The following is a 14,014-nucleotide window of genomic DNA, read 5'->3' on the forward strand; positions in this document are numbered from 1 at the left end:
AATCAATGAAACTAGCTTTAGTGTGAACATTTTATTAATTTATTGAAAATATATGTATAATTATGTGATTAGATGCATTAAGCCCAGTTTTCTGTCCATGTGTCTTATTTGTTTTGTGCTATACCTTTCATAAAAATTCCAAAGCTATGCAAGTTTTACTATTTGGACTTCTGTTTCCCAAACCAGCCATCATATTGTGTGTTTCAATGAAAGTGACATGTATGATTTTAAATACCAATATTCTCTCTATAGATCATTTAAAATGATAACTAAAAGTGCCCTGTTATATGCATTTAAAACTGTAAAAGTAAAACTGGTTACAAAAGGATATCACTTATGTGTACCAGTCAGCATAACTTAAACAAGTTGTACATTTTCCTTTCAATTCTGAAATATTTTTACAAAAATTCTGTTTTTTTTATATTTCAAAACAATGAAATCACTTTTTTTTCGATCTTGGCTTTGTTATTGTTTTTCCATTCCACCACATTAGACAAATTAAGGCGTATGATAATCACATGATTTGTGCAATGATGTGGACATGTTCCAAATGTTGATATTATCATTTAACCATTAATAAATCAATAATGGCTTATTCATTTGCTGGTCTCCATTTTTATAGTGTACATTAAATGAACAAACAATGTGTACAGAAACCATTTTAACCCATTTATGCCTAGCGTCTAGAAAAAAGGCCTTGGCAAACAGCGTAGACCCAGATGAGACGCCGCATGATGCGGCGTCTCATCAGGGTCTCAGCTGTTTGCCTAAAGGAATTTCTGTAAGAAATATTCTAAATATAGCAATACATATACTAGACATCCCTAATTTTGGAAATAAATTGATCCAATTTAGCAGGATGGGAGAGTCCATAAATGGGTTAAATACGCAGTTCAATTATGAAATGTGAGTCATGGTAATCGCCTTTGTATCTATGGAATTGACAATCATATGAGCATGATTTGATCTTGATAATGATACATAAGCATCCAGTTGATGTGGTGATTGCTTTAACAGTTTGTCCAAGTACTTTAAGAAGCAGTGTAGTACTTATACATGACCAGTGTCATTACAAAATGGGTCATGTGCCATTTGTGACCAGCCTAGCTTCAAACTAGTGTGCGCATTCACAGTCTGTTCATGAGCTACCCTACAACAATGTTTCATAGGCAGACAGGGAAGTTAAAGACTTATTACAAATTCTTGGCAGGAGTTCATGCTTCATGGGACAAGTATATACAGTAGTATACATAAAACGCTAATTCTGTAAAAGCCTGGGGCTTCATAAGTACATACAGGATACATAAATGCTAATTCTATAAAAGCCTGGACTAAAGTTTCTAATGCTGTCATAGTCTTTGTCATTAACAAGAGAAATGTCATTGACATAGTGTGCTGCTCTCAGCAAAAATCATTTGGCATACTTTCTGATGAAATTGAAGATTTTCTTTGCATCAAAACTGAAACTTCATAATATGGTTTCTTAGTTGCTATTGTCGAGAATAAGATACTGTCCCTGCACATATTAGACCAATAAGTTTATCATCCCATCAAGTCACTGACTGTTCCTATCTGTTTTCCATATAATTTTGTGATTTATATTTTGAAGAGCTTAAAACTATTATTAATTCCATTCCAAGCATGTTTAAATGAATTAAAGTGTTTGTTCTTAAAGCCTTAAATAATAGTGTTTAGTGGCAAGTTATGACTAACATTTCATACTCAAACTTTTAAAATATAATTATTCCCCCATTACCATTGATAATTGGGGCTAAATAGGAGTCACTTTGTCGGTCTGTCCCGAAATTTCATCCGATCTTCACCAACCTTGGTCACAAGTTGTATCTTGATGATGTATAGGTCAAGTTTGAATAAGGGTCATGCCGGGTCAAAAACTAGGTCACGGGGTCACTTAGTGTGTTTTAAACCGAAAGTTTGTCCGGACCATAACTAGGTCATTTATCGTTAGATTTTAAAATAACTTGGTACATTTGTTCACCATAAAGGGTCAAATGCTTGTCCGGGCCATGACTTTATCATTTATTGTGAGATTTTAAAATTATTTGGCAAATTTGTTCACCATCATGGGACGGTGTGTCGCGCGAAAGAATTACGTCGATATCTCGAAGGTCAAGGTCACACTTTGAGTTCAAAGATTGAAAATGGCCATAAATGAGCTTGTCTGGGCAATAACTATGTTGTTCATTGTGAGATTTTAAAATCATATTGCACATTTGTTCACCATCATTGGACAGTGTTTCGCGCGAAAGAATTACGTCGATATCTCTAAGGTCAAGGTCACACTTTGAGTTCAAAGATCAAAAATGGCCATAAATGAGCTTATCCGGGCCATAACTATGTCGTTCATTGTGAGATTTTAAAATCATTTGGCATATTTGTTCACCATTATTGGGCCATGTGTCGCGCAAAAGAATTACTTCGATATCTGCAACGTCAAAGTCACACTGTTAATTCAAAGGTCAAAAATGGCCATAAATGATCTTGTCCGGGCCATAACTATGTCATTTATTGTGTGATTTTAAAAATACCTGGTACATTTGTTCACAATCATTGAACGATGTGTCATGCGAAAGAATTATGTCGATAACTCCAAGGTCTAGGTCACACTTGGAGTTCAAAAGTAAAAAAAATGGCCATAAATTTGGATGGCATGTCATGCAAAAGAATTCAAGAGTTCAAAGGTCAAAATGGCCATAAATGATAATGGCATTATAATTCTTAAAAATTGCAATTTTGATTCTCTTGTTTTGTGAAGACAGCACGCAAAATAGTCTGTGTCAATGCGGCATGTGGGGGTATACGTCACGTCTGTGACAAAGCTCTAGTTAACACTCCGTATTTGGCAAAGACATACTAATGATACAGTTATAAGTTTGAAAATAAATATTTATTAGATTGTCAATTCTAAATGTCATTTTGATTATAATTAAAGTCAATGACCTGTCCATAAGGCCTAATAGTAGAGCTTACTGCAGAAACAATAAATAAATGTGACCTCATTTTGGAAAGTGTTTTCAGTTTCTGATTAAGCACTGAATGCTTTCACTTCTTACCATGACTACAATCTTTGTCCATCATTGGCTACTAATAAAAAAATATTTTTGGTAATAAAATATGAAGAACTTGTATGGGTGTGTATGTGTATTTTTAGCTCACCTGAGCACAATGTGCTCATGGTGAGCTTTTGTGATTGCTTTTTGTCAATCGTCCCTTGTCCGCTGTGTGTTGTGCGGCGTCAACATTTGCCTTGTTAACTCTCTAGAGGCCACATTTATTGTCCAATCTTCATGAAATTTGGTCAGAAGATTGGTTTCAATGATATCTTGGATGAGTTTGAAAATGGTTACGTTTGCTTGAAAAACATGGCTGCCAAGGGGCGGGGCATTTTTCCTTATATGGCTATATATGGCTATAGTAAAATCTTGTTAACACTCTAGAGGCCTCATTTATTGTCTGATCTTTATAAAACTTGGTCAGAAGATTCATCCCAGTATTATCTTGGACGAGTTCGAAAATGATGCCAGTTGGTTGAAAAACATGGCCGCCAGGGGGCAGGGCATTTTTCCTTATATGGCTATAGTAAAACCTTGTTAACACTCTAGAGGCCACAATTATTTTCCGATCTTCATGAAACTTGCTCAGAAGATTTGTCCCACTGATATCTTGGATGAGTTTGAAAATGGTTACGTTTGCTTGAAAAACATGGCTGCCAAGGGGCGGGGCATTTTTCCTTATATGGCTATGTATGGCTATAGTTAAATCTTGTTAACACTCTAGAGGCCACATTGATTGTCAAATCTTAATGAAACGTGGTCAGAAGATTCATCCCAATAATATCTTGGATGAGTTCGAAAATGATGCCTGTTGGTTGAGATACATGGCCGCCAGGGGGCGGGGCATTTTTCCTTATATGGCTATAGTAAAACCTTGTTAACACTCTATAGAGGCTACATTTATTGTCCAATCTTGATGAAATATGGTCAGAAGATTTGTCTTAATGATATCTTGGATGAGTTCGAAAATGGTTATGTTTGCATGAAAAACATGGCCGCCAAGGGGCGGGGCATTTTTCCTTATATGGCTATATTAGGCTCTAGTAAAATCTTGTTAACACTCTAGAGGCCACATTTATAGTCCGATCTTCATAAAACTAGGTCAGAAGATTCATCTTAATAATATCTTGGACGAGTTCAAAAATGATGCCGATGGTTAACCACCACGGGGGCGGGGCTATTTTCCTTATATGACTATAGTAAAACCTTGTTAACACTCTAGAGGTCACATTTATTTTCCAATCATCATGAAACTTGGTCAAAAGATTTGTCCCAATGATATCTTGGATGAGTTCGAAAATGGTTTTGGTTGCTTTAAAAACATGGCCACAAGGGGCGGGGCATTTTTTCTAAAATGGCTATATATGGCTATAGTAAAATCTTGTAAACACTCTAGAGGCCACATTTAGTGTCCAATCTTCATGAAATTTTATCAGAAGATTGGTCTCAATGGTATCTTGGATAAGTTCGAAAATACTTACGTTTGCTTGAAAAAATGGCTTCCAAGGGGCGGGGCTTTTTTCCTTATAGGGCTATAGTAAAATCTTGTTAACACTCTAGAGGCCACACTTACTGTCCGATCTTCATGAAACTTGGTCAGAAGATTCATCCCGATAATATCTTGGACGAGTTAAAAAATGATGCCAGTTGGTTGAAAAACATGGCTGCCAGGGGGCAGGGCATTTTTCCTTATATGGCTATAGTAAAACTTTGTTAACACCCTAGAGGCCACATTTATTTTCCGATCTTCGTGAAACTTGGTCAGAAGATTTGTCCCAATAATATCTTGTTACCTCAGGTGAGCGACTTTGGGCCTTTCCGGCCCTCTTGTTAATAATTGCTCTTGTAATCTAGAGTTTGTGTTGATGTTTTGTTGTTATAATTAATTTGTGCATTACTGTGAAAATGCGGCTCAATAAATGTGCATTAAGTGTATTCCCAGATAAGCCTGTGCAGTTTGCACTGGCTAATCAGGGATGACACTTTCTGCTTTTTAGAAGTATCAAGTTTAAAGGAAGTATCTTCGAAATGAAGATCTATTATAGACAGAAAGTGTGGTCCCTGAATAGCCTGTGCTTTATGCTTTTATGAAATATTGGGTTTACAGAAAGGAACTTCTAAACGAAAATCCTTTCAAGGCAGAAAGTGTATTCCTTGATAAGCCTGTGCAGACTGCAAAGGCCAGTCTGTGACAACACTATGCATATGGATTACAACCAGTCTGTAACAACACTTTATGGATATGTGTCTTGTTCTGTGAAAGCTGGTCATAATGCATGTGCGTAAAGTGTCGTCCCAGATTAGCCTGTGCAGTCCACAGAGGCTAATCAGGGACGGCACTTTACTCACAAGCATTAAGCCCAGTTTTCTCAGAACACGACACAATTTACAGGCATTCCATGCACACTGCTTCAAAACAGATGGTACAAACAACAACACTAACATTTTAAACATTGTATTAATAATCTGATAGAAATTATTGATATTTCAAAAAGATAAATGAATATTTTATAATGCTTGTTTTACTTGTAACAAGTTATTTCATTGTTGACATAAATCAAGTTATTACATTGTGAAACTACCGTATGCATGATGATATACCATGAGGCAATACAGAAAGATGTATTAGTCATTAGTCATTTTCATCTCCACTCAGCCTCTTTGGTGTAAACTGTGGTTGTGAAGTTGGTTTCCCAGTGTAAATTGCGTAATTGTAGAGCCTTACCATTAAGTTATGTCATTTAATTATATAAAATATCATTCCATTTCGCAATAATGACTTGTTAATGAAGGGCCATTGCCATTGTTAAAATGTCCAAACAGCTAATGTTGTTTGTGAAACTGCTGTGTCTTCAATCATCGACCTGAAGCTAATTTAAGCCATTACTTACTGTCCCAACTGAAAAATGACCTGTCTTCTCAAGATGTTGGTATAAAATAAACAAAAGACAAACGGACTTCCCAGAATCTCCACATACACACTTCTGAGTTATTGTTTTAATTCAAAATACCACTGTCCGGTTTCAGCTCTTGGAATTTTCAACAGATTTGTATGTACCATATGATTTTACTCATACTTCATTTTGATTGAGATTCAAGTGCTCTTAGCAAATACTTATTTTGCGCTGACCCATCCCTATGTATCCTGGTTCACATTGCTTCATTCTCATATTGTGATCTAACTTCATCCTCTTACAAATTATTTTCTTGAAATCACTTCATGCTAGAAGTGGATAATGGCTGCTTGTGATAAACATATAAGTATTGTATTATACTAGGACTGGCCTCAAGCGAAAATGGGTCTCATGCCTAACACAACAAGGGTAGCTCCAGCAAGCTTGTGTAGTCGCCAAACTTTGTCAGACTTACTGTCTAGCGGACATGGTGGCTGGCTTCTTACGCCATAAGACTCATTTTCACACTAAGCTGGTTATAAGTTAGATTATATTTAATTGTTTGAGAAAATGAGTAGACCTTGTTTAAAAAAGGGTTCAGTGTGTTTTTCTTACTTAGCCAACTGATTTGTATGTATATTGTATTTTCATGTGTTTCTCTCTTCATGTGTTTCTCTTATTCAATTTCACTCATAAGATGATTTTAAGTTAACCGCACATTTGATGAAGTGCCAAGCATGCCTCTTAAATACAAATAAAGAAAATAAATCATGTTTGTGTTAGTGGTACATGTATTTTTTTTTATAAGGCCATAATAAACTTTTTGTATTACCGGTATATTACTTTGAAATACATGAAATTGTGATATTTGCCTGCATTATTTCATGTGGACACATTTCAGAGGTGATGCTGTTCGCTATAAAATCACCAAATGTGTTATGGTGTTATTATGTGTCTCCTGACCAGACTGAGAGATGCACAGGCCGAGTGGGCTATATATATGATGGGCGCATATGGAATAAGACTCATTTTCGTATGACGAGGGTATTAAAAATCTCATCGCGAATTGTAAACGGCACATTTTAGCTCAATGCTTTTCGATACAAAATTGTATACAAAATAGCAAACTTTTAAATAAGGCCAGCCTATCGTTATGGAACGATTTCTAGACGTGCTGTCCGAGTACGGCAAACATTTGTGGTTGGATAATTGAAGGATTTTCCTCTAATCGTGACACTGTGTTTTCTCATCTTGAAAGCAAAACTGTTTATCGATAGTTAATTATATATTCCCCCGGACGATTTAGTGAACAAGTACAGACCCTGAAATTCTGCGAGATGGATTTTAAGGCGTAAATGTAACTGGGCCACAATTTGTGTCATTTGAACATACAGAGAGTAGTCCGGAATGCCTTACACTGAATAGTGATACATCCTTTGCGCTGAGCAGAAAAACAGTGATGTAGCCAAAGTTCAGAGGTTTTATCTCGAATCAGCCTATGAAATATTCGAATATATTCACGTGTGTCTGATGGCGTTATGTAAAAGTAATGTAAGGTGAAAAGCTGGGTAAAACAGCTATGCCGAAAAAGCGCATTAGTGCTCTATACCCATGTTTAGGTCAGAGTTGTTGACACCGTGTGAACTGCTAGGGTAACAAGTAATGCATAAACAACAAAGTACGGGTCAACAGGGCTGTCTTTATGACTACCTAATTCGTGAGTAAAAAGTATTGCTCGCAGATTTTTTTTCCTCATTTATGTTTTTGTATATTTTGAATTTGTATATTGTGTCAAAAATCAAAAGTTTTGTACAGGAAATTTCCATAATAAAATTATATTCTTAGTAAGATAGGTATTCAATATTCCAACAATATTCATTTAATATGATGGTGATTGCAAATTGTCCTTATATTCAGTTTTCATTACCATTTTCATCATACTTGTATGCTTTCTTAACGTCAAAAAAGGGCCATGTTGTTATTATTTTGTCCAAGTTATTTCTAGAAAATAAATAGGATGATAAAAAGTGCACACACATCTCGACCCGTGCGACACAATCTTTATACATTTGAATGGCTTGTGTTGATTTCAAACTTGCGATTAATTTTGAAAAATGAGTTGCGTCTTAAATTATGCAATAGCAAACAACTTAAGTGCCTTCAGCGCTTTGAGTTATAGTGGCTTGGTTGTACTTGTGCCTAGTTAAAGATAGCTCTTTTGCTTTTGTCTCGGTCATTAATGATCCCAATTTGATTAAACTAGATACGTAGCATCTCTATATGGTGGAAATATGCATAATAGTCCGGTCATCGTCATATATTGACAAAGTTTTAACGGCAAGCATCCATCATTTTCACTAATATTCTTGTTGCTTAATGTTAGTAAACAGGGGTGGGGGCAGACTTACATAAACTGGAGCTTATTGGATTTTAGTGAGGTTAGGTGGAACTCACTTCCAATGCGGGGATTTTTTTTCTTACATGGCTATAGTAAAACATTGTTTACACTCTAAAGCCTACATTTATTGTCCGATCTTCATGAAACTTGTTCAGAAATATTTCTCAAGGATATCTTGGATGAGTAAAACAAATCGTTCCTGTTGATTCAAAAACATGGTCAGCAGTGGCTTGGGCATTTTTCCTTAAATGGCTAAAGTAAAACCTTTTTAATAGTCTAGAAATCAAATTAATTGTCCAATCTTGGTCAGAACATATGTTCTAATGATATCTTGGACGAGATCGAAAATGGTTCTGGTTTCTTGAAAAAAAACATTGCCATTGGGGAGTGTTTTTTCCTTATATGACTATAGTAAAACCTTGTTAACACTCAAAGTCACAGTTTCAGTTCAGTCTTTATTGAAATCGCTCAGAACAGTTTTTGTAATGATATCTCTTATATCTTAGTTCGAAAATGGTTCAGGTCTGTTGAAAAGCATGGCCCCGATGGTGCTGGGCATTTTTTGTTATATGGATATAGGAAAACCTTGTTAAGCCTATAAATGTCACATTTATAGTTCAGTCTTGAAGAATCTTGGTCAGAACATTTGTTTTAATTATATATTGGGCTACAAATACAACAGATCAGTTCCTTTGTATCTCAGGTGACCGATTTTGGGCCTTTTTTACCCTCTTGATCGTGAAGGAGTAGCGGATATGTTAACACTGTAATCCACTTCATATTTATACTTGTTTTAAATAAATACGCTCGTTCGGTTCCAAGGTGTTTGCACTTCCCTCGTTTTTTTGTATCAAAATCGTAGACATCGGGATAAAAAAGTTACTGAAGAAAAACCGTCCACAAATATGTTGTCTGCTTACGCGACGTTCGAGAATTGGATGTACAAATACAATTTTCTCTTGAAATACACAGTATTGACACAATATTACGCATGCCTACGCCCATCCCCCCTTTTCCAATTTACTTTAATATTATGGCAATGCATGCTTATATAGACTACCCTGTAAATTAAACATGTATTATTGATTAATTTAAGTATACACTTGTGACATCAACATACTTGTGTCCACATGCTTGACATCACGTATCGATTATTCATTGTGGTGATAAAAAAGAAAAGATGGTCAATTAATGAAAATCTAGGGTTCGAATGGTGATCGCGTTCATATATACACTGACTGTAAGGAACTGAAGTGTTTTTGGCTGTCTTGTTATTTGTGTGTGCGTGTAGACCGACCTTATTTGTGTTCTGCTTGGGTAAAACGTTGGTATTCAGCTACTATATGATGCAATGAATATGCCATTATCATTGCAAAAATAAACAAAATATATGTTCTGAAGAATGAAGCTTATTCATATTTCTGTGTGCTGAACGAGTACATGTATTTGGATAAAGGGTGTTAATATGGGGCCATTAGGTGCACATTTAACGATGGGTCAAGCATAACGTTCCGTGTCTATTCGACACGAATTTCGCCGTTATTTAGCTGTTTTATAAAGTGACCAGGTCATCAAGCGGGTCCTGCTTTTAAAACCTAAGCTCTTCTTTCCTGTACTCCTCAATATATTTATCACAAATTATACACCTCCCAAATATATATTTCCTTTTAACGTATTGTATGTTACAATTAAAATCCATCTTATATGTGCAACTGCGAATGGACGTGAAATTAAAGATCGGATTAGACTCCCCCGAGTTATTGTCCTTTGTTCTTTATGAAATACGCATACTATGACAGTATTCTAGCTTGTCGTTCATGATAAATGCCGACGGCGTTTGCAGAGTACTTACCACTGATTAATATTATCACGGTTAAGATAGATCACACTTTACAACAAATAAGGCTGTTGCTTTGGTATTTCAGTTTTATTCAATAATTTCGGTAAGTAAACCAATATTTACCAAGCTTGCACGGTATGTGTATCCATATAGAAAATAGCTAAGTACATGCACTAGGTCCACCAGATTAATGCCCGATGTTTGTGAAACATGCTGAAATGGGCACATTTATGATAGATACTGGATGGTTTATTAGTCCCCTACCGGTTTCACCGGAGGGGACTTGTGGTTTGCGCTCTGTGTGTCCGTCAATCAGTCAGTCGGTCACACTTTTCTGGATCCTGCGATAACTTTAAAAGTTCTTAATATTTTTTCATGAAACATGGATAGATGGAAATAAGGACATTATGCACGTCATTTCATTTTGTTCCTACGTCAAAAATTCTGGTTGCTATGGCAAAAAATATATATATAAAATATTTCTGACAATGGTGGAGCCGGTAGGGGACTTATATTGCTTGACAATAGTCTTGTTTAATCTTCACTAAGCTGACCAAGCTTTTCTCTACATATATATATATTTATTATTATTTTTATTATTATTATTATTATATAAGCGAGGACCAGCCAGTATCACTCAAGACATTGCCGTCTGTTACCAAATAAACACAACATATACTGTATCCTTCAAATCGTGACTGATCTTGTTTAGTTCTGTTTACTTGTTTGTGAAGTCAGATACAAACAGAATTGGACCAGTTTGAATTAAAATGTACAGCCATGGCTAAGCAAAACAGTGCCACACTACAAACATTTTGCGCTTTCTTATGCATTGTCTTGTAGTGAATAATTCTTATGCAGTGTTCGAAAATATTTTGTTCCGGCATTTCCTGATTAGCCCTTGTTATATCAATGTATATCACATGGCACTTACCAATGTTAAACCCATGTTTAAAAAGAATCGCTCTGAATCATTTCGTGATACTCTTATCACAGCTGCCAACATGTATGTATTTATTTTGTACGATCTTTATCTCTGCTAGTACTAAGTTAATCATTTTGTGTCATCGTTCCCTCTTGTTATATAAAAGTAGGGCAATTGGTATGGATTCATAAACTAAAAAGAATGAATATTGGATATATTTTCTTACGATTTTTCCACTAAAAAATAATAACATGGCTGTAGAATACATTTCTCACAAGAAATTATGCTCGTTCGTGTGTACTTGTAGTTTCGGCGGGGAAATCTTGTGTCTTTTTAGTATTTCGCAACGCAAAAAGCGATTCCCCCAACAGGCCTGTAGGAAATATGCAAACTATACGGGGAATTACGTGTTATTGGTAATTTCACTTTCCTCAAAAAGGAAAGTGGTCGTTCCACGTGTGTGTATTTATATAGCTGAGACAAAAAGACCCATATTCACTTTAACAGATTATCCATTTTTCCATGCAATGACGCCACCGTTCACTCTAACAGATTAGCATTACCTTCTTGCAATTATGTCACTGTGTTCATACGGCCCATTCTAATCTTCTGCACGAGCGTAATTATAAGTCTGACAACACAAGTTGCCGGTATGAAGGATTCGATTCGTATATGATTTGCGTGGCAGGGATAAAATTGTCAGACTTTTTTATTGTCTTATAAAATTTTCCTTCCCAAGACGAGCATATTTATTTTAATCCTGACTACCGGTACGCAGTATAAGATACAATGTTGATACGACAAACGGCTCAGCCCAAAGGCCAGCCTTACCAGGATTCGACGCTGCTTACACCTCGACATTCTCGGCATTGTGGTCTCAAACAGCTGCTTACACCTCGACATTCTCGGCATTGTGGTCTCAAACAGCTGCTTACACCTCGACATTCTCGGCATTGTGGTCTCAAACAGCTGCTTACACCTCGACATTCTCGGCATTGTGGTCTCAAACATCTGCTTACACCTCGACATTCTCGGCATTGTGGTCTCAAACATCTGCTTACACCTCGACATTCTCGGCATTGTGGTCTCAAACATATGTTTAAAGTTGGTACTAATCTGTTCATGTATTATGGCATTTCTACGTGAAAAAAATTGTACACAAAACTGTTAAAAAACAACTATTTAAATCTTCAAAAGCTGAAAATGGAGTGATTGATGAATTTTAAGATTATTGAAGCCTCTCTCTGTGAAGACGGGCCTTATGCCCATCGCGCACAGGCTAATCAGCTTGACAATTTCTGCTATGACTGGGATCACGTCTTGTAGAGAATTCGGACTGCACAGGCTAATCAGCGACGAAACTGTACAAACATGCTTTAAGCCCGCTGTTCCCACCGTCACGGCGACCCTGTTCCCACTGCGCTTAAGCAATTTCAATAAAATTGGGATTTATATAAATTACTGTAAAACTTTGCTTATACACTTACTCAGTATGCAATTTTCTGAAAACCGCTTATTTACGATTCATTTTGCCCGCGTCATTTTGAAATTCTCATGTCAATTTGTATCGTTCATAACGCAAAAGTGGTGTTGGTGACCTACTTTTAATGGAAAACCCAATATCTCACTCAACAACAGAAAATCTATATTTAGAAAATGATCCAGTACGGAAGCCAATCAGATTTCGCGTAAGCCAGCTGCTTGCCAATACATACAAAGCGTGCCTAACGTTGTGGACAGTTAAATTTATCGCTGATGTGCTCAAACGATGTAAACACTTGACAAAATGAACCATGTTTTACAACTCTAGTCAGTACTGTTGTGGACGTTAGGTTAAATATTAAACATGCATTTGTTTTAAAAAAGACTGCAACTAGCTGTTGCGTAGAAACAAACTTACACAGGTTTTGATAGTGTTCGACTAGTCTATAATTCGGTTTACACGTTGAGAATCGTCATGGAGAAAGAAGAACGTTTGGACAAATTCGAGTGCAATGGGTTGTTGGATCGCACAAGGTGAGAATTGTGTTTACCTGGATATACTTTAATTAATTTCTAAAGTGGGTTGGTAGCTGTCGACCACACTCGTGCGATGCATGTAAGCTTTACATATTGTGATATATACACGACGTGTTGCTACTGTTGTGATAGATACGACGTAGTTATAGTAGTGGTTGTATTAGTAATACCAGTTGTTGTAGTAGTGGTGGTAGTAGTAGTTGTTGTAATGGTGGTGATGGTTTAGAAGTAGTAGTAGTACAAGAAGTACATGATGTAGTAGTAGTAGTAGTAGTGGTGGTGGTGGCGGCAGTAGCAGTAGAAGCAGCGCAGTAGTAGTAGTAGTAGTAGTAGTAATAGTAGTAGTAGCTGTAGTAGTAGTAGTAGTAGTAGTAGTAGTAGTAGTAGAAGTAGTAGTAGTAGTTGTTGTAGTAGCAGCAGAAGTAGCAGCAGCAGCAGTAGTAGTGGTGGATTACGTCAGGGACTTGTACACGCTTGTTTGTATAGGTCCCTGAGTAGTAGGATGATTATTGATTTTTGAATGGTGCAGAAAACCCATCAACACACATCTATAGCGATTAAAACATTTGACACAGATTGTTTACCTGTAGGCTGAATATCGAATGATCAATTTAGTTTTATAAGTTATTAGTTATCACAGGCTATCTGCGTTTACTGTTACTCCCTAGCTACTTCCCCTCCCCACAAACCCTCAATATTGGCAATTTGCAATGTACAATAACGAAACAGGTTTGAATAACAAATGGACAGTTTTGGGAGGAGGCTAGCTGTTCGTAAGAGCAGTGTGCGTGGGGGGGGGGGGGGGGGGGTGTGGATTGCAATTATCACATTTTAATTTTTAGAGAAATGTTGACAAGCAAGAAT

General features: G+C 36.4%; 1 protein-coding gene across 1 annotated transcript in view; it reads left to right on the forward strand.

The window, feature by feature from the left end:
• The first annotated feature begins 12,819 nt into the window (after positions 1–12,819).
• Positions 12,820–14,014, forward strand: part of LOC127870957 (DNA damage-regulated autophagy modulator protein 2-like) — a 58,127-nt gene continuing 56,932 nt past the window's right edge. The window contains exon 1 of the mRNA XM_052413578.1: positions 12,820–13,147. Coding sequence (XP_052269538.1) covers positions 13,089–13,147 — 59 coding nt within the window. The 5' untranslated portion in view covers positions 12,820–13,088. The remainder of the gene's footprint in view (positions 13,148–14,014) is intronic.

This window comes from Dreissena polymorpha, chromosome 1 (assembly GCF_020536995.1).
Source record: "Dreissena polymorpha isolate Duluth1 chromosome 1, UMN_Dpol_1.0, whole genome shotgun sequence".
Lineage (NCBI taxonomy): Eukaryota > Metazoa > Mollusca > Bivalvia > Myida > Dreissenidae > Dreissena > Dreissena polymorpha.